General features: G+C 39.0%; 3 protein-coding genes across 6 annotated transcripts; 2 read left to right on the top strand and 1 right to left on the bottom strand.

The window, feature by feature from the left end:
• Positions 1–11: 11 nt before the first annotated feature.
• On the bottom strand, positions 12–2539 carry ppt1 (palmitoyl-protein thioesterase 1 (ceroid-lipofuscinosis, neuronal 1, infantile)). The gene is made up of 10 exons (XM_086062333.1): positions 2381–2539; positions 1656–1778; positions 1408–1517; positions 1192–1319; positions 1052–1122; positions 872–974; positions 710–800; positions 545–643; positions 403–474; positions 12–336 (listed from the first exon to the last, which is right to left on the bottom strand). The coding sequence occupies exons 2-10, from the start codon at positions 1771–1773 to the stop codon at positions 214–216; spliced, it is 915 nt and encodes a 304-aa protein (XP_085918459.1). The 5' UTR covers positions 1774–1778; positions 2381–2539; the 3' UTR covers positions 12–213.
• LOC147157970 (ras-related GTP-binding protein C-like) lies at positions 2460–6060 on the top strand. Of its 2 annotated transcripts, XM_086062332.1 has the most exons (8): positions 2460–2749; positions 2811–2978; positions 4089–4292; positions 4362–4561; positions 4816–4930; positions 5025–5167; positions 5239–5387; positions 5527–6060. In XM_086062332.1, exons 2-8 carry the CDS (start codon positions 2895–2897, stop codon positions 5673–5675), a joined length of 1044 nt encoding a protein of 347 aa, XP_085918458.1. In that variant the 5' UTR covers positions 2460–2749; positions 2811–2894; the 3' UTR covers positions 5676–6060. The 2 variants fall into 2 exon arrangements, with proteins under 2 accessions (XP_085918458.1, XP_085918457.1); XM_086062331.1 differs by having other exon boundaries at positions 2460–2978.
• Positions 6061–6950: 890 nt separating this feature from the next.
• Positions 6951–20540, top strand: LOC147157969 (four and a half LIM domains protein 3-like). 3 transcript variants are annotated; one of them, XM_086062518.1, is made up of 8 exons: positions 6951–7082; positions 7549–7662; positions 7748–7824; positions 14438–14610; positions 16040–16214; positions 17716–17885; positions 18013–18199; positions 19674–20540. In XM_086062518.1, exons 4-8 carry the CDS (start codon positions 14455–14457, stop codon positions 19823–19825), a joined length of 840 nt encoding a protein of 279 aa, XP_085918644.1. In that variant the 5' UTR covers positions 6951–7082; positions 7549–7662; positions 7748–7824; positions 14438–14454; the 3' UTR covers positions 19826–20540. The 3 variants fall into 3 exon arrangements, with proteins under 3 accessions (XP_085918644.1, XP_085918645.1, XP_085918646.1); XM_086062519.1 differs by having other exon boundaries at positions 6977–7082; positions 7552–7662; XM_086062520.1 differs by lacking the exon at positions 7549–7662 and having other exon boundaries at positions 6996–7082.
• Positions 20541–21334: the final 794 nt, after the last annotated feature.

The following is a 21334-nucleotide window of genomic DNA, read 5'->3' as shown; positions in this document are numbered from 1 at the left end:
TGAATGCACACTTTAGAACGTTCACAACTTTATTCTTTCAAAAGGTCCCCAACTTTCACCAAGGAAATAATCAAGATAACAGTACACTGATACAAATTCGCTTTACCATTCACCTCAACTTCTCAGCATGCTACAGATTAGTGCAATGGGAGGGAATGCTGTGCTTTCTGCATCCCCCGCAACAAAGTAGTCCCCAAACAAGTTTGATCTTCCCTAGCGCAAGTAAGGCAGCAGGTTTGCATTGAACCATTCTCTGGTAAACCGAAGGTGGTCTCCATCTGTTGCAAGAAAAAGCAGCTTTCCAGCCTTGTCCATGGCAGCCAAGCCCAGGCGATCCTACGTGACAAAAAACACGTGTCACTACTTAATTTACATATGTAAATACATGTATGTATCACACACCTCTTTGTAGAGAATACTCTCCTGCAGGGTTTCAGTTTCTTTGGCTTGACCAGTTTTCAGGAAGCCAAACCACTATGATGAGAGTTGAGTGTTAAACTACACAACATGGCCTGCACATCAAAAGTGATGTTTGTTCCTTTACCTCAGAATCAACAGGATCCACCACGGTATCATTCAGAAACTTAACCATGATGAACTTGTCCAGCATCTGAAGATTTTTCTTGTAAGTCTCGTTTACACCCTGAAACAAATGGGAGTTAAAGCCATTTGTAACGTTCCAGTCCACAACACAATACAGCATACTGACCCTCTCCTGGTTGATATCAGCCAGGAAGAGACTGTGCTTCTTGTACAGGTCATCATTTAAAGGGTCATGCCAATACTGGGCTTGCACCAGGCTGGGGGAAGAAAAAAAAAGGTCAAAAAAGTTGCTTAAAATGTTAGAGTCAAAGTGAGAAACTCATTTTACTGCTTTTGAACCAAGTCGCTGTAAGCGCCACTGTTGAGGGCCTTTCGGATCATGTCGCAGAGGTGCGATGACTCTCCCGGGCACCTTGGCAGCCCGTACACACCTAAGGATTGTACATTACGTAAACATTATTCGTGGCAGTTTTAAGGGCCTGAACTCGGCTGTGCTGGACTTTCATACCTTGGTGCTGGCCACCGACAGAGATGAGCGTCTTCATTGGTGGAAAAGGACACCGCTGTGCCACAGCTCTCCTGCAAAGAGGACGCGGTTTGTAATATCCCGTGTCTTTGTGTGGCAATAGTGTCAAAGTAGCGACATACAGAAATTGCGCCCCCTGTGAGAATCCCATCGCGTTATATCCTCCCTTTAACTGGGGATCCCGAGCCAGCTGATTGCACACCATGGACACCTGGTCATTCACATCCATGAAGAAACTATGTTCCGTGTCCTGCCCGAGAAAAGGCCAAGAAAATGTTGAGGAATGAGCGAAATATTAGTCACATGACCTTGCAAGCAATTTACATTGAGAATGGTACCTCTACAACATTATTGCCGATCATCAATGAAAGCACGTAAATGCCCGGAATGTCCTCCTGGATCATTTTCTTTATTGCACCCATGCTGAGCGGGTTGCAGCAACTGTCACCTGGATACATGAGGAGTTACTTAAAAGTCAAGTTTTGAACTGCACATAACTGCTTTCAAGCTACATTAAGTGCAAAATGTATTGTATTCATATCCGTTTAGCTTTAAATATAAGTCGTCATATGAAGCCTGTACTCACCCATCCCATGCCACATAACCAGAGGCACGGTCCCATTGACGGAGTCTTGCGCCGGCCTGCTTGCAACAAGCACCACCGGGGCCACCAGGAGGAAGCATAGGACAACCACTGCCATCATGGAACCTAGAATGCATGTATTTATATATGTGATTCCCAACCACCATTGTTTGGAAAATTATGCAAATAATAATGTATTATCATCTATCTACGGCAGTGACCTATAGTGACAAGCAGAACAATTAAATACTCATCCACTAGATGGCAGAAGCTTGTTGTCAATCATACAACTGTAATAACTTTTTCTGCAGCTAAACGCGATCAGATTTAGAGTATATTTGCGAGTAAATTTAGACGAGATCATCATTGTATATGTACGCAGAACTTTTATTTTTTTTACATTCTTGTTTGGTGGTTTGCCAGGATTAGAAACAGCGCATTATATGATTAGATTTGAGTCAGACGTGGTGATCTCACATTGACATTTAATCAGTGGTTTAAAAATGTACACATTGTGGTTGTTTAACAGTTTGTGGTTTTCACAGGGCCTTGCTATTTGTTCGTCGCACAAGCTCTCTCACTAAGGAACGGGCGCGGGTTTTATTTTCCCTCCCAAATGTACAGTAACATGTTCGCAGCAAATAAATCAAACAGTTATAATTTGAGCAACACGGTCAAATACACATTACGACCACTGTTTTAAAATCGTGTTCGTAAGCATTACTCACCGTTGTTGAATTCTTCCGGGATCTGATTGTATTGTGTCACATGACGGATGACAGCAAATAGGCAGACCAGCCAATCAGAGGAAAGGGGTGGGGCCCGTAGCAAAAGTGGCAAACTTATGACTGGATTTGTATACACGAACTTTCGCCCATATTAATGAGACTTTCTATGATATAATGACACTTTAATGCGTCGGTATATTTTTACCTGCACAACACGAAGATATAATTCGGTTTAATGTGAGGCTTATACGTTTTTCACCGGACATAGTGGGTCTGCTAAGCTAGCTTGCCATGCTAGCTCGCGTAGAACATTATCGACAACATTCCTCGTCGGATCATTTATCCAGTTGAGTAACAGCTCAGACTCCGGTGAGTTTGGGAGATTAAAGTGCTTTCGCTTCATTCGCCAACGTCCACGATGTCTGTACAGTTCGAAGAGCCAGCGTTAACTGGGAGTTACGACAACGTAGGCTCGTTTCCCAAAAGTTTTGATTACGGGCTGGAGGAAGCAGACATGGAGGAGAGCCCCGTGTCAGCTGACAAGCCGAGGATTCTGCTGATGGGACGGAGGCGCAGCGGAAAGTCGTCCATTCAGAAGGTAAACAAAAATGAATTCATTTTTATCTTCGAGAAACTCATTATTATTATAAATATTATTATTAAAGCGCCCTTTTACTGTTTCAATAAAGGACACGAGGCACTGGACAATTTTACTGCATCATTTTGACATTTTTAAACAATACATTTAATTCAGACATGTATGCGCACGGGTGTTGGAAATTATATTAACAAGGTCGATATATTTCACTTTATTACACACACATTAAGCAAATAGTGTATAATATTGTTATACGTTATATAATATAATTTTCTTTTACACACGTGTGAACATGTGTTTAAAAGTCTATTATGGTACACACATGTTTTAATATCCCGGTACATTATGTATATTCATATATTGTACTGTCTATGATATATTATTGCTATATTATTTGTATTTATCACACTTATGTTCCATAAGCAAACATTATTTTATTATTATTTTGCTGGTGTTGGGCGGAATCCTTGCACCTCCAAAATGATTTTTCAGGGGATCCCTGCAAAGGGTATGTTTGTTTAACCGTTGACATTGTAAGTTAAAGAGAGCAAGCCATTTTCAACATGTAAGATTGGTCAATAATTTGTAATAAAAATAAATAAATAAAATAAAACGCCCAGAGTCACACTAACTAATAAGCTATATATGTGGAAAAAAATGTACCAAATTGTGACATAGGAATTTTCGGCCCGACGCCATGTTATTATTTTTCTTTGCATTTATGTGCATTTATATATATTTTTAAATTATACTGTATTGTATACATATAATGTAAAACATACAGTATGTATGTTCTCAGTTTGGCACTCAGAGATTCACCTATTCACATATCCCCCTCCCCCCCAGTATTTTGAAGAAAAAAAATGTATATATATATAAAATATGTACCATAATTTTCTAAAAATACTTAAAAGGGAAAAAAAGTTTTTTAAATGTTTAAAAGACCCTAATCAAAGGTATAGAAAAATAAAAGGTTTTGACCTGGACGGTGGACCTACTGTATATATTCTATGTACTGTAAATTCATGGAAAGCACATTTTCAGCTGAGTGAGGGAAATCTTTGACTGAGATCAGTCAGTTACATTTCCTCTTTTTTTGTTTTTGCTTAGGTGGTTTTCCACAAAATGTCACCCAATGAGACTCTATTTCTGGAGAGCACCAACAAAATCTACAAGGACGACATCTCCAGCAGCTCCTTCGTCAATTTCCAAATCTGGGACTTTCCTGGCCAAGTGGACTTCTGTGACCCGACATTTGACAGCGAGATGATCTTCACTGGAACCGGCGCATTGATCTTTGTCATTGACGCTCAGGTGTGACGCGATTAAATCTTGAGTAACAAGGCTTGAATAAACAGCGTTTCCTCTCTCTCCTGTTCCCAGGATGATTACATGGAAGCTCTTGAAAAGCTGCATGTGACCGTGTCAAGAGCATATAAAGTAAATCCTGATATCAACTTTGAGGTTTTCATCCATAAAGTTGATGGCCTTTCTGACGACCACAAAATAGAAACACAAAGAGACGTTCATCAGAGGGCTAACGATGACCTAGCGGACGCTAGCCTCGAGAAAGTTCACCTCAGGTAAATGAATTTTCAGGTCAAACTCATTCCTGGATAGGGATGGAAATCAAAATAGGTTCTTTATGAGAACCGTTTCCCAGTAATTGGATTGCGAGTCATCGTTATGTTGGTTTGCCTGACGATTCCACTGATCTATTCCACTTAGGAAAGAAATTTAAAAAAAGTGCTTTGATCGCTGCTCCGTTGCTGGTTAGGCTGCTTAAATTGACAGACGCAAACTTGTTTAATGTCTTAAATGTCCTTTTGTTCCTTAGCTTCTACTTGACCAGCATCTACGACCACTCCATCTTCGAGGCCTTCAGCAAAGTCGTCCAGAAGCTCATCCCTCAGTTGCCAACTTTGGAGAACCTCCTAAACATTTTCATATCTGTAGGCTTCATTTTCCCCCCCCACATCCTCTTGTTGTTGTGTGAAAAAGCTTACAGTATATCCTCTCTTGAACCCGTGATTTATGCGCTGGCAGCATTCCGGGATCGAGAAGGCCTTCCTGTTTGATGTCGTCAGCAAGATTTACATCGCCACCGACAGCTCTCCGGTGGACATGCAGTCCTACGAGCTCTGCTGCGACATGATCGATGTCGTCATTGACGTCTCTTGCATCTACGGGTAAGATGGCGCAAATTTGCCGACGCCTTTTATTCCCTCGACGGGTTTACACGTTTGTTGTCCCTCGGTAGGCTGCTGGACGATGGCAGCGGCTGCGCCTACGACAAGGAGTCGTTGGCTATCATCAAGCTTAACAACACCACGGTGCTTTATTTGAAAGAGGTCACAAAGTTCCTAGCGCTCGTTTGCATCCTCAGAGAGGAGAGTTTTGAGAGGAAAGGTGAGTCATTCGTTGCAATAAAAATCTTCAAAAATAATTTGCAATAACGCTGTGTCACATTTGCTACATGCAATTTGATGTCACGGTAATTCATCTTGAACGCTTTCGTACAAATTTGAGTTGTGAACTCTCTCCACAGGTCTAATAGAGTACAATTTTCACTGTTTCCGAAAAGCCATCTATGAGGTGTTTGAAGTTGCCGCCTGCAACCAACGTGCCGTCTTGAAGAGCTCAAACTCGTCGAGCGGCAGCCTAAATTACGCTACGCTCAATGGGAATGGCATCTAAACATAATAGCCCAATGCTACGATGTCGCCATCTTGTAGCCTTGTTTCTGTGTGGGAGACAGGTTTGTCAAAATTGCAGGTGATGTATACATGATATATAGTCTTCCATATTATGCATAATCCTTCCATCCTGTCATCTTTGTGTACATGCCCCAGCCAGTTTTGCGGGAAAGCTGAGGTGCTTCCCGTCACACTCCGTTTTGTCTCTCTTTTTAATGTTGAACCTGAAGGGGCCTCACACACCCTGTGTTTACATGTGTGCTGTTCTCTAATAATGCAGGGGCTTTGCATTGAAGATTTCTAAGGCCAAAAATTGTATTCCAAAGGTCGTGATGATTTATTTTTTACTGTACATATTTTCTTTTAATAAAATGTTTCTATTTTAATGATGGAAGTTTATCTGCTTTTTATTTGATTGTTGTATCTGCTCATTGTAAACATTTATGTGAGACCATTTTTAGCCCTCAAGAGAATGGACATGAATTGGCTTATGTCAGGTTGCTATGGAGACCATTGCCTCAAATTCTCCGCTCACCCTAAGATGCATGTTTAAAATGCTTGATTATTGGGGGGGAAAACTTGAAAAGTTTCAAGTCATTGTATGAACGTTTTTTGTTTACTTGTATATATATACACTGTGTGTTTGTATTTAGATAGTATACACACAGAAGCAGTCTCACAAAAGTGAGTACACTACATTTTTGTAAATATGACATCTTTTCATTCGACAACAATGAAGAAATTACACAGCTACATTGAAAAGTAGTCAATGTACAGCTTGTAAATTTACATTACTGTCCCCTCAAAATATCTTCACACAGCAGTTATTGTCAAGAGCGTCAATATTTAGTTTGGCTGACATTTTTTTCCCGCCAGCACTTGAGCCAACTCTCTTGGGCATAGAGTTCACCAGAGAGTCACAGGTTGCCACTGGAATTCTGTGACACACCACCACAATGACGTCATGGTGAGTGTTAGAAACTGTTTTTTTTTTTTAGAACTGTTGTTTAAAATGTGCAACACGTTTATAAGTGTGCGGCGTTGCACTAGGTTGGCTATGTACAGTAATGTGAGTGTAAGGTTCAGAAATGAATAAGATTTAAATTACTTTGTTAAAATGTATATATTTACTTTATATATATATATATATATATATATATATATTTTTTTTATACAAGTAGCTAAATTGACGTGTTGAATCTGCTGTTTTCAATCATTTGCATTTACCTAAAGTTTGCTAGCTCCTGATTGGTTAGTGTTGGTCAGCTGAGAAGTTGTCCGGAAGTATTGTCGCTGTCGCTGTGCGCGTGACGAGTAAACAGCGTTCCAGAAGAAATCCGTCTCCATGCTGCTTTCTCATCTTATCAAGAGTGTTCCATTACCACCAACGAACCCTCACGTTGCATAGGTAGCCTACTAAGTAATTTTCACAATTGGACAGAAGAGGGCAGCATAGTTAAACGTATACACCGTGGCGCTTTCGAAATACATACTTGAATGCAGCAGTCCACCTGTAGACCTTTAAATAAACATAATTATGCCTTCACATAACGTACACACCACGTTCTCATTAAATGAAAGGAAGAATAACCTACTAAAGACTTACTGCACAGTTCGGTAAATAAATACAAGCCCCAAATGTGTATTTAAACAAAATAAATCGAACGAAGTTTAGGGCTGCAACTGACTGCAAAGGGATTTTAAGCTTGGGTAATTATTATGGAATGCACAACTCCCACTTGGAATGATTATAGTAAACAAACACTTAAGTGGCACTTGGGGGGGGGGGGGCAGCTGATTTTCACAAACCTTTACTCTCTGTACATCTAATTATCTTAACATCCACACATTGCCACAAATGGTCTGCTTTCTAGAAGTGGTTACTCCAGTCAAGGTGCCAAAAAGAGCAAGAAGACGCAGAGAGAGACGAAAGGGGCGGTGTTTGAGGAATGCTTGGCGTTTTTACGCATCTGATGCGCCCGTTTCAAGTCAGTGTGCAAACCCCGCACAACTCTGGTCGACCACACCAACAACCCGCGCAGGACTGTTATTGTTTGTCATTTTTGTCAACAGGGCAACACGCGTGGACAAGAGTGGAAAAGATCACAACTGAGAAACGCTCCCCGCTGCCTTCTCATGCGCAAAGAAAGGTAAGTCAAACACGTTCGTTGATTCTAATGATGATGGTATTTTGAATGTCTTCATAATATAACTCACATGAATCAGCGGTAAGCATTAGAAATTAATGAAAGGAAACTTTAACATACTGAAGTTATAAAACGTAGGGAAACTTTTTCTGTACAATGTTTTTTTTTACCACCTTCCATCATCATGTATAATTAAATTATGCATTTGTTGTCTTTCACTGTCTCTTTAAACAAAATATTTTCGATCAGGTTTTAGCAAACGTATAAAAGCCAATCACTTTTATTTATTTATTGTATTTGAAAATCAAACATGTTACCCTTACCATTCAGGATGCACCCGAAAGGATGTATGTCCTTTCTTTAGAATACGGAAATGGTCTGAGGGAGTTGGGGGGGCTAAAATGGGTCAAATATGAGTAACCATGAACTACTATTAAGTTTTTTTATTATTATTATTATTATTAAAGACAGTCATATTTGTCTTCCACAAGATAAATGATATTTTAAAATTGGCCTGCTACATGCTTACAGCTCATTCATGCTTGTGAGTTAAAATGATGTCATAGATGCCCCCCACCCTCCACCCCCTTCCCTAAAGAAAACCACCAAGTTTCCATCAGCAGCACACCAGCATCTTGTTCTTGTGCCATTTGAGTGAAACCCCTGCAGACATTACAATTCTCTTTCTGAAGAGGTGATTGTTGTTGTTTTTTTGGAGGGGGGTATTGTTATTTGTTTCACACAGTAATTCGTTGTTTGCTGTTACATAAAACAGAGGGTGGAAGAAAAATGTTCTTTCCCACCCGCTACTCAGAAACGCACAATTTTGCTATGTTTTGACCACAATCACATTCCTCTGAAATTCTTACATTGAGACTGTGCTGAATGTTCAGTAGAGAGAAGCCATCACCATCCTGCCCAAATGATACGAACAGCGCATGCTAATATAATATTAGTAGATAATTTTTGGTCTGGAGCAGAAATAATCTATATTTTGCACTTGAGTTTGATAAATACAATAAATATTTCAGGCAAAAGACAGGTGACCTCATAGCTCAAGTCCTTGTGACTAAATGTATCAAATAAATGTTCTTCTTCAACTCTCTGGAACAAAAAAAAAAAAAAACATACAGTACTCCCCAAACTGTAAATACATTTGACTAATGCGTCTTACATAACCTCCCTCTTGCGCAGGTTTGACGTCCTGCCTTTTGCCATCACCATTTATAGACGAAACGCCTCCGACTCAGAAAGCTCGGCAGCGCACATCTGACTTCCAAATGAAATAACAAACAAATCAAGTAGCAAACTGTTTCCATTAACTATAAAAGTAATTAAATAAATACTTTCTATTCATTATTGGCCGCACCTTAACGTCGTGTTTGCGCGCAGGTGAAAGTGAAAGAAACAGCCCAATGTCTTTCTTTGTTTTTACTGTTAACACTTTGCAAACCCGAGGGTGTCACTTTTCCTCCAGAGCTGCAGGCGGGGCTCCTCTACGGGTCACCGGTATTGTATGCGCTCCTCCATCAATATTCTCTTTCACCCCCCAAAGTCAAGGGTGTGGAAGTCGGGAGGAAAACAATACTTGAACTGTGCTAAGCAGGAGAAAGCCGTTAAACCTCCTCCAAATCTATTCCAGTGGGAATAAACAGTTTAAAGTGGGGAGGTAATTATAAACCTACTTTGTTACTGACTGTACTGCTTTGGGTCATTTGGCAAGTGTAACATTAAAAGAAGAAAGCGCTGATTGTTACCTTCGAAAAGAAAACGGCTCCATCTCTCTGTCCAGGTTCTGTTCTCGTACCATTTTCCAAGCATATCATAATAATGTGCAGCCAAGTTGGAAAATGTTCTAAGATGTGCTGCTGATATTTTCCACGAAAAGAACTTTGCAACAATAATGTGGTCATAAACCGGCACCATGCAGATGCAAATAATTACACCTTCATATAAAATGCACCATTTACAGCCAAATGGGTCCGACGTGAGAGGTACTAAAAAAATGTAAGTTTGTATCAACATTTAAGGTTTAAAAATCTTTCATATGGTGGCATAGTGATTCATTTGCCAGTTTCCACTCTGTGATGATTTGAATGTGAGTGGTCGTCTGCCTCTATTAATCGATTGAATAATCGATAGATTAATCCATTTTTTTTTCTTTTTGAGAACTCAGTATTATTCATTTGGCAGCCTTCCCGAGTCAACATGTCATCATCATCGCCCTCTTTAATTAATTAATGAATTCATTTATTTAAATTTTTTTAATTTTTTGTGCATGCGTGCATGTAAGTTTGTGCTCTTTAATTCACCTGAAACCTTCACCTTAATCGGATACCTCAGGGTCCCGCCAGAGTCGTGAAGTCAGGAGACCAGAGGAAGGATCAAAGGACGATTAATCCATTCTAAAAATATTCGATAGTGACAACACTAAATGGAACCACTCCACATGCCCCAAAAAGGTGTTGAGACTAATTTACCATCAATGACTAAATGTATTATCACAGATTCTACACATTTATTTATCATAAATACTGCACTTTATCCCAACAGTTTTCATCATGGAATAAATGTCTGAATTCCTTCACTTGGAAAATAAACAGCGACCCCAGCAGAGCATGTGGGACTGGTAGAGTTCCTGGCTGCGATCGTAAGAAACCTGTCACGCTGCTGTCGGGTAAAACAACAGCGGCGAGCCATGACGGGGACATTAGGCAGGATTCTCAGTGGCTGATCCTGGGAGGCAGTTGCCATTTGGTTCTTACTGCAAAGCACTCCGAGCCAGGCAGATTCTGGCAAATCTCTCAGTTGTATGTAAATAGTCAAGGCAGGCAAGCAAGAGAGAGATGGATGAGTTTGTTAAGATGACATGTTTCTCTGGGAGACCTATAGAGTACACACCTATAGTAAGGGCGTGGCAATTCCAGCCATTTTTGTGTCAGTCGTGCAAAAAACTTAAAAAGCAAAAAGGTCATTATGGTTGAGTTTGGACTAGTGATGGATCAATCTGACATGAATAAAAATAAAATAAATAGGCCCAATTAGGACAAAAGAGACTTACTGTAATGTTATTGTAGATGGATATAAATGTAGTTATTTATAATTCTGCCAATTGTGTGGTAGTGATTATTGATTAATCATGAAGCAATTCCGAGGCAAAATGGTGCGGAAGAGGATTAGGGCCAGTGATGAGAAAAAAAAAAGAGTTGGCAGGATTCTCACTTTATTCTCATAATTCTGACTTTAAATTGAGAATTCTGACAGTCAAAGTCAAACTTTTCACTTATTTTAATCTCAGAGTCAGAATTCTGACTTGAAAATCTGAATTATGAGATTAAAGTCAGAATTCTTACTTTATTCTCAGAATTCTAACTTTAAAGTGATAATTCCGACTTTATTCTCAGAATTCTAACTTTAAAGTGATAATTCCGATTTTAAAGTGAGAATTCTGACTTCACAATTCTGACTTAAAGTCAGAATTTTGACTCTGATATTAAAATAAGTGAAAATTTTGACATTAATTCAGAATTCTGACTTTAAAATCTCAGAATTCTAACATTAAATTGAGAATTCCGACTTTAAAGGGTTGGGGTTAAAGACAGAATTCTCACTTGGTTTAATCTCAGAGTCAGAATTCTCGCTTTAAAGTTAGAATTCTGAGAATAAAGTCAGAATCCTGTCAACTTTTTCTCTTCACAGGCCCTAAATCTCTTCTGAGCGCCAATTTGCTGGCAAAAAAAAAGGACTCAAAACAAAACCAGTTAAGAAAACATTCAGAGATTCTTTCATCACTTACTTTCACATTCAACCCAATTAGCATCATGCTAATGCCACGTCAACGAGTGAAGACATAACACCTAACACAAGTTTAGCCAATCAGAATCCTCAAGAAAGTCATTTCCTGAAAGGCACAATGAAAATGTGTCTTGTGTATAGTCTTAGAAAAAAGATAAAAACCATGTGACTTTTGAATCTGCCACTTAAACATCCGATGAACACAGAAATGGAGAAAAGGCCAAAACAAAAATGAAAAATATACATCTAATTATATACTGTTTGTGCAGTAGCACCAATCCCATACAAACTGTTTGGGATTCATAATGGGGGTGGGGTTCAGGGGCAGGGGGAGACAACAGCTGCAACCCTCACAAATGTGTTTGCATGTATTGTGGCTTCAGATGAGAAACATAAGGGGGGTCGCAAATGGCTATATCCGGAAGGAAAGCCATTGTTGTGCAGTGGCATTGATCCCAGGCAAGCATCAACCTGAATAGAAAATGGCCATTTTTAGACATTTTCAGCCAGACTGGTTTCCTCACTCGCAATGTTGTGTGACACCAAACAGACAGAGGATGGGATGTTTTGACTTGAATGTTTGTTTGTTTTTTGACCCAGCAAAAAGAAGCATTGTTGTTGTCGTAACTCCCAGTACTAACATGCCAAAGGGTTAAAAGAAGTCTCGTCTCGAAAGATCTAGCCACGTCTCAGTGTCTTATGAAGACAGGACCAAGAAGAATATGTGTATATCTTTATATGTGTGTTTATCTGATATACGGTAGTTGCATCGTTGGTTACTGAATTTGATGGCTGTGCAGACATGCGGAATGTAAACTACGGTAGATGTAAAAGATGAGTCCTTTACACACCAGATACATGTTCCGTAAAGGTCAGCATTCTGGAACAGGAAACATTTTCATGAATGATCATTATTTCTAACCGCCTTCATAACAAACCACAAAATTTATTTTCAGAAAAATATAAGAGGTGTTTGGTAGTTTGTGAGCTCTGGGTCATGTCATTGTTTCGACGGAGGCCTAAACCGAGGGAGTAAGTGGGGTCTCGGCTCATTCCTTGTTTCCCAAGGGACATTTCAGAGCCTTTTGGTTTCTCAGCTGCACTTTATTGAGGTCATCTCCTCTTTCAAGGTTTTTTTGAACTATGACAAAGCCATATTGTGCCCAAATTAGGGTAAAAAGACAGATGTCAAAGAGCCATGTCTTTGTAAATGTTGTGTTCAAAATGTTGGATTATTTTTTTTTTAATAATAATAATGAAGACAAAATACTGATGGCTGGTGTCCAAATCACGGATGTAACTCTGTCTATAGTTGTATTTATTAACATAAGTTGGAATTTAAATAAAATGACTCTCTAACCATCAATAGGCAGAGAACATGTATGGTTAAAAAAGTTGTGTACATAAGGCTAAAATATTGCTGAAGGAGGCCAAATGCTCAGTTACATTTTAATTATAGTACAACCTACAAATTGCACTCCAAGCAGATTTTAAACAAAAAATTTGTGTCTACCATTTGCGGCTAGAGAGAATTAGCCTATTGTGTGACTAACGGGCTAACGATGCTAATATCTATCTACAAACTATTGGCCAAAACATGTCTTAGATTTTTAGCAGACTGAGAGCTTTGCCCTAAATAATGCTAAAGAAACTAAACAGATGCTAAAACATGCTTGTATTTTTAATAGAATGGTAACTATGCCCAAAATAATGCTAAAGAAACTAACAGCCTATCAAATGTGGTTAACAATGCTAATATCTGTCGACAAACTATTGGCTAAAACATGGCTTAGATGTTTAACAGAATATATCTGCACGTAATAATGCTAAAGAAACTAAACAGAGGCTGAAACATGTTTGGATTTTTAACAGAATGATTGATAACTATGCTCATAATAGTGCTAAAGAAACTAACACCAATCTATTGTGGCTAATAAAGGCTAACGCATGGCTAGCCTCTAATGCAAAGTGGTTTAAGGTTTTGGCTAATGGTGGTGACCGAATGATTGCTATAAGTGGCTAATATAGACTAAAACACTGATTGAATGATCTAGGACATTACAATAATAAAGTAATACAATAAACAAAACTAAAAGTGTTACGAAATATTACAATATTTAAACTGCCTGTTGCCCACAACTTCATTTGGAATAAACACCTCACTCACGATCCTAATGAGGAAAAGTAGTATAGAAAATGGATGTTAACGCTATTACAATTAGGTCATGTTTTTGTTCCTACAAAAATAAAAGCATATAATGCATTTATTGCTATTAGCGTATGTGTGAAAAATGCTTGCTGCATTGAATTTGCCCTTTAAACATAGGCAAACAAATAAAAATGCCCTCACTAGTTTTTTTTTTAAATTAAGAGCAGTGCTTCATTTCAGCTTCCGAAAATTAATATTGTTTGCTTGTTCTTTGTCAATGCCAAGACGCCACAGGGGGGTTTGCACAAGACTGAGTGGGAGGAAGGGGGACACACTCATAGATTAGGTAATGACCAAAGTACTGATTCACAGGGAATCAGCCTAGTTTGAATTTCTTTAGGCCTTACCTCACATGCTTTGTGGGTTTGGCGTAAACTGATTTTGAACATTATTTAACCCTAAATGTCTCCAGTGTTAAATTTACATTTAATTGAGAAACGTTGCTTTTCTCTCTCACCTTTGTTGATAAATCCACATATCTGGAAACTACAGCTGTAGCCCTTCCCTTCCTTTCCTTCTATCTCTGTGTTTGACCAACTCCCTTGACCCGATCCTCCCTTTGCCTTCTTGTTGCTGAGGATGTTTGCTAAACTGTGGATTCTTTGTTCGCAGGAGGTCATCTTGACATCATGAGCGATCGGTTCGACTGCAAGAACTGCGACGAGTCCCTGTACGGACGCAAATACATCCAAGTGGAGGACAACCCCCACTGCATCCCGTGCTATGACCGCCTGTATGCCAAAACCTGCCAGGAATGTAAAGAAATAATCATGCATAATGCTAAAGTAAGCTTACTTTTTAAATGTATTTTTTTTTAACACAAGCTGATTTAAATAGAGGTCAGTTTTTAGATTTATTTGACAGAGTTGATTTATTTCGTGTTAAACCAACTCTGCAGAGTGTTAATTAAAGTTAGCTCCACCCACTTGATTAGAACTGCTCTGCCGCAAAGACTTCTGGGACATGATATCATATATAATGTCTGTTGTTAAGCAACCAACAGAAGGACATAAGCACACTCAACCGTTCTGCCTTGGGGGAGGTCTGCACTTTACAGGTTCAAACCAACTCTGCTTGCAGCATCCCTTCTTGGTTCCATAGAAACCTCCCAAGAAAACACCCGCAGATGTCACAAAGGCCACGAGTGTCCTGAGAATCACGAGCTCCCTGTGAGCGAGCAACAGTAAATTACACCGCTGCTTACTTTGGCCCTCGAGCCTGCTCACAAGACGTAGCGACGGCCATTCCTCTTTCGCCATCTCTCTTTCTCCCTCGCCTTTTTTCGACGCCTGTAAAATGCGTTTTTTCGCCCTCTGTTCAATGGTCCCATTTATCAAAAGGCCAATATGAACTGCTGTTGAACTGCAGCACAAGCAGCTGTTCAAGAAATATGCATCCATCCATTTTCTGTACTATTTGTCCTCATTAGGGTTGGGTGACACCCTTGGACATTGAGATGTTCCAGAAGTGATTTGAACAGGGATCCGGAGGTGGCAAATCCAGGTCCAGAAAGTAAAAACCCTGCCACAGTTTGGCTTTAGCCCCAGGTGCTAGCTAGCTAGCTCCCACTGTGCTCGTTTACCTGCTAGGGAGCTAGCTAGCTAGCTAACTAGATAGATGGATGGATAGATAGATAGCCAAACGGAGGCATGTTTTTTACTTTCTGGAAACCCTGACACAATTTTTTTTGGTTTTAGCCCCAGGTGCTAGCTAGCTAGATAGCTAGCATGGTGCTCGTTTACCTGCTAGGGAGCCAGCTAGCTAGATAGTTAGCATCAGGGGCTATAGCCAAACTGTGGCAGGGTTTTTACTTTCTGGACCTGGATTTGCCACCTCTGTTCCTGACTGCGAGACTGATTGGTTAACCACTAGGTCACCATGCTGCCAACAGAGACGAAACATAAAAAAGAAATCTCATCCCATGGGTGACAAAAGATGAGGAAATTAAGGGACAGAACATTGAGAAGAAAACATTTTCTACTTGTATTAAGTCACAGTTAAGTGCAGATGGTTTAATGTCATCATTAGTCATTGGTCGTGAGTCATATGTTATGACTGGGGGTGTCTTTTTTTATTCTCATCATGATGATATCATTACAACACTGTCTCATTTGAACCAGTCATATCCTAACCCAACTGTACAGGGACACTGTCTGTTCTGGTAAATTTCATTGACAGCATATCATTTGAGTGGTTTTTCCATGTTTCCTGCAGGAGCTCTTCTATAATGACCAACACTACCACGAGCACTGCTTCCGCTGCATGCGCTGCGACCGCTCTCTGGCCGACGAGCCCTTCACCAGCCAGGATGACGCTCTGGTGTGCAGCGAGTGCTACAGCAACGAGTTCTCCTCCAAGTGCGTGGTCTGCGACAAGAAGGTTATGCCTGGTGAGATCACTGAGCTCGCACTCCCAAGTTGTACTTGGGGGGCAAAAAGAAGGTCTTAGTGATAACGGGCTGAACTTTCATTCAAGGCATGACAGGTTCGATGTGACAAAATGATTGCAAAGGCGGTTTCATGCTGTGGCTGCTGCGGTGGTGTCGGATGGCTGAAATGTTTTCCTATCTAGTGGCTTGTGTGAGGGATATTCAAAGTATTCCGCCTGGAATGTACTTCAGGGTTTCCACAGGTCATTAAAAGTCATTAAATTGCTGTAATTTAAGGTCTTGTGGCATTAAAATGCATTAATTACGATGTCCACGGGCATTAAAAACTCAAATACAATTGATGTAAAAGAAAAGAAAAATGTACTGGTTCGGTTGCCAATGTACAACATGAAACACGAATGCCATCCAGTGGCAGACAAAATGACATCAACACAAATCTATTACTCAATGTTTCACACTCCTTTTAACTGTTTAGCATAACTTTTTAACTTCAAATAACTCTATGGATTACGATACAATTACTGTATCAATGAACTCAAAGATAAAACCACAATTGTTTTTGGTAGCCATATTTGTCCCCTTATGTTAATTAACAAGCATATGAAAAACTTGAAAAAAAATGTTATTACATATTTAGAACAGATACATTGTGCGATTAATAGTGAATTTACTATGGAAATCAAGTGAATAATTATGATTAAAAAGCGTAATTGAGTTTTATGTTAATTAACAAGCGTATGAAAAACTTGAAAAAAATATTTTATTGTGCATTTACAACAGATGTAATGTGCAATTAATTGACGATTAATTGTGAATTAACGATATAAATCAAGTGATTAATCATGATTTTAAAAAGCGTAATCGACTGATATGTTAATTAACAAGAGTATGAAAAACCTGAACAAATATTTGATTGTACATTTACAACAGATATAATGTGCGATTAACTTGCGATTCATTGTTAATTAACTATGGAACTCAAGTGATTAATTATGATTAAAAATAGTTATGGACTGACAATCCTAATATCTAAAGAGTATTTGCATATATGTATGTATATGTGTGTGCGTGTGTATATATGCAGTACGAGATGGGCATTCAATTAATTTTAGTTGCATTAAAAAGCATTCAAATAGATTTGCTAATATCTGCATACATCCTGTACCTTTTAAATTAGAAGACAGTTTTAGAATGCAATTCAGGTTGCTAAATAAAAGGGCCTATCAATACATGTCGCTGGGATAGATAGGTGAACAAAGACACATTTGTATTGAATGAATGTTCATTTTCACATCAATGAAGTGAAATGGGATCAGCTCTTACAACATACTAGTTGGTAATACCAGGAAGCGTGAAATGTCAATCAATCCTGCCGCACACACAGAACAGGTTTAACCATCATGTTGAATAATCACATATTTCAAAGCGTCACATGAACTTTAGATAACGATCCCAAACTTTCCCTCCTTTTTTTTTTTAAAACGTGTTTTCTCGTCGACAGGATCAAAGATGTTGGAGCACGGCGGCTCCACGTGGCACGAGGACTGCTTCGTGTGTCACGGCTGCGACAAGCCCATCGGCGCCGAGGCCTTCATCCCAGACAAAAACAATTACTACTGCGTGCCGTGCTACGAGGGCAGGCTTGCTCCTCGGTGCAGACACTGCAACACGGTGAACATGGCCTCGCATGACTTTACAACTTGGAGAGCATATTGAGTCAAATAAATGTAAAAAAAGAATAAAAAAATGGGTCAACCCTGATGTGACTTCATTCTTGAAATGTGTTTTTGACCTGCAGGCTCTGACTAAAGGAGGGGTGACCTACAGGGACGAGGTGTGGCACAAAGAGTGCTTCCTCTGCACGGGCTGCAAAACCACTCTGGCCGGACAACCTTTCACCTCGGAGGGGGAAAAACCTTACTGTGTCAAGTGCTTCAGCAGCCTCTATGCCAAAAAATGTGCCGGTTGCAACACGGCCATCACAGGTCGGTGATGATTCTGATTTCCAGCGCTTTTGTTTGTTGGCTGATTTTGCTTCTTCTTCTTTATTTATTTTTTGTTCAACCATGCATATTTTAGAATTAATGAGATGTATTAATGTAGGCACTATGTGGAGTTCCCCAGGGATCAATTCTTGAGCCAATATCATTTATTGTGGGAATGCTGGAAACGTTTTCTAAGTCCCACTGGCCACACCCACTTCCATTCATACAACTGATCACCATTACCTGCTCTTTCATACTGCTCAGTGGCGCACTTGCTAAAATGCATTGTGCAGTAACCATGAGGTTGCGGGTTTAAACCTCCGACTGTACATTACAAATGTATCCATGGCAATTATAAAAGGAGGGTATTGCATGCCTAGGTGGCGCTATTGAGGGATATATATTTTTTTGCATTTCACCATTGGTTATCATTAGTTCCACTTATGCATCTATATGAATGGAGGGTATTGCATGCCTAGGTGGCGCTATTGAGTTAATTTGTGTGTGTGCATTTTCCCATTGGATATCATTAGATCCACTTTTCTATCTATATGAATGGAGGGTATGTGTCTTTTTATACAATTAATACTCTGTAATTTTCACATTATTTATCTTTCAATTTACTTCATAAGCATTCAGCTATTAGCATTCAGCTTAGCATTCAGCTATTAGCATTTAGCTTTCAGCATTTCCATGCAATTTCTACAGAAATTGCACTTACTCTAGTTTTGTATATAATAGTTATATCGCTGGCGTCGGGCCGAAACCAGTTGAAACCAGATACTGTATTATATGGGTGTATAAATGCGTGTGTACAAAATTGTGATAGTTTGTTTGTTTCACACATTATTATTATTATTATTATGTGAAACGGGTAGAATATAAGCTTTGGTTTCAGTCTACACCATTTGGTGTTTGTTTGTTTGGTTCTTTTTTTTTTTTTAATCTATATGTCGATTTTTGTTTTGTTTTTAGTGTAAATTTACTAGAAACAAGTGAAATGATCTGCCAGTGCAGTAAGATAATTTTACTAACTTAGATTTCTTGAAATAAGAAAAAGGTGTAAATCTATATTAATCTAAAACTAAGGTTTATATACTTATTCTAGGCAACAAATCAAGAAAATTAAATCCGAAAATAAGCCTATTTATTTATATATAACTTGTTTGTTTGTTTTTAAATGTAAATGGCCTCATTTCAAGCAAATTAAATCTTTAAAATAAAAGTTTAAAACACTCATTCTAAGATACAGAAAAAAATTACATCTTAAAAAGATAAGATAATTAAGTAATAAGTATCTTAAAATAAGCAGAATAATCTTGTCTGACAATCTTACTTTAAGTAAAAAATAACTTGTCAGAGCAAAATAAGCAAATTTAGGTTACATTTAAGAAATTATATCTTACTTCAGATTTCAGTTTTTGCAGTGTGCTGGCTAATATAACCATGTAATGTAGCAATTGTGTCCCGACAGGTTTCGGCGATGGCAAATACATTTCTTTCGAAGAGCGACAGTGGCACCAGCCCTGCTTCAAGTGCTCCCGATGCTCCGTGTCATTGGTCGGCTCCGGCTTCTTCCCGGACCGTGACCAGATTCTGTGTACAGACTGCAACAATGACGACTGAACCACAAAACTTGCAAAACCTCAGCGATGCACTCCAAGCTTGTCCGCCGCAAGTAGCCACTTTGGAGTTGTTGTTTTTTTGTTTTTGTTGATAAAATCAACAAAAATAATCGATTGGACTTTTTACTCTAATACTTTTAGTCTAATGTTTTATAAATTAAATATGCATCAGGTGTATGTAAACATTTAAATGATGTCATCTTGAGTAACATCTTGCAGTGTGTTCACGTGAGAATTTTGTATTATTTGTACAAAAAGTCATTCTAAAAAAAGAAAATTGCATCTTCAGCATTGCATGTCTGTCATATTTGTGTTTTTATTTGGTTAGTTTGTTATTGTGTGTCATTCCACTCTGGAAATAGTCTAAATATAGGCTACCACGAGTTTTTGTAACAATGTCTGACTAAATTCTCATGTGAGCACATTGCCACTAGACAGGACAAATTCAGTGTGTTACAATACTTTGATACAGTACATCATTGTGTTTTATAATTGGCAGCTTTGGAATATAACAACAGTATCTTAGAAAAGTTGCATGCGCATATTTTATTGAAAGGGTACACTATCTATAGAAGCCACACAGAGACAGCTTCCTCTTCTTTTGCAGCAATGTAACTTTTTAGGATTTAATGTGTTCCCGTATGCGATATTCACATCTTTATGTAAAAAAGCCACAAATAATTAGCTCCCCTTTTTATTAAAATAATATAAACCAATTTGCTTTCAACTGATGATTGACGCTGTCATTCTAATGAATGCCAAGACTAAGCTCCTCCCACTTTTGCTTCCCCAAAATAGCTTCTCCCATGCGAACTGACTCTTACAATTACCTCAGTAAACCGTATAAATATTTACAGTTCGGCACCCCTGTTCCAATCGTGTTTATATAATCATGATGTTGACACAAAAAAAATAGATCTTTTAAGCACCATTTGCAAATAATAACTACCCAAACAATAATAATAATAATAAAAAGATTTGAAGTGGTATAAATGTGAACACATGACCTCCCGTTCGGTCTGTGTTATTTCAACATTATCCCTAAATGTGTGGTTGTCATGCGGTGACATGAACATCCTGCCACTTCCTGCTTTTGGTCACCATTTATGACCCTTATTGCAACAAGCCTCGTCGGCCTAATACCGTGCTCGGGGCCTTATCAACTCCAGATGAAAAAGAAATAATAAAAGGGCCATGTGGTAGTGTTTTTTTTTTTTGTTTTTTTTTTGTCGGACTGGTTTCCCAGGCCTCATCCTGAAATATATTTGACCTTGTTTGAGGCAGTGAAGGAGAACAGGACTTGTTTGCTCCCAAGAGGTCGATGAGGAGGAAGCACATTGTGGAAGCTCCGTGGCAAATATTCACAGTGTCATGTCATCCTGCTCGGCCTCTATGGACTCCAGGCTGTTGAAGAAATTAGACATGAAGAGGTGGATCACATCAGCCAAGTCCTCATTCACGGCCCAGGTACCAAATGCATGCCCCGCCACTGCTACAGTATGCAATAGTA

The sequence above is a fragment of the Leptonotus elevatus genome, chromosome 19, assembly GCF_054856555.1.
Source record: "Leptonotus elevatus isolate MCC_2025b chromosome 19, RoL_Lele_1.0, whole genome shotgun sequence".
NCBI classification, from domain to species: Eukaryota; Metazoa; Chordata; class Actinopteri; order Syngnathiformes; family Syngnathidae; genus Leptonotus; species Leptonotus elevatus.
Note: the sequence above shows the minus strand (reverse complement) of the source record. Positions and strands in the feature narration are given on the sequence as shown.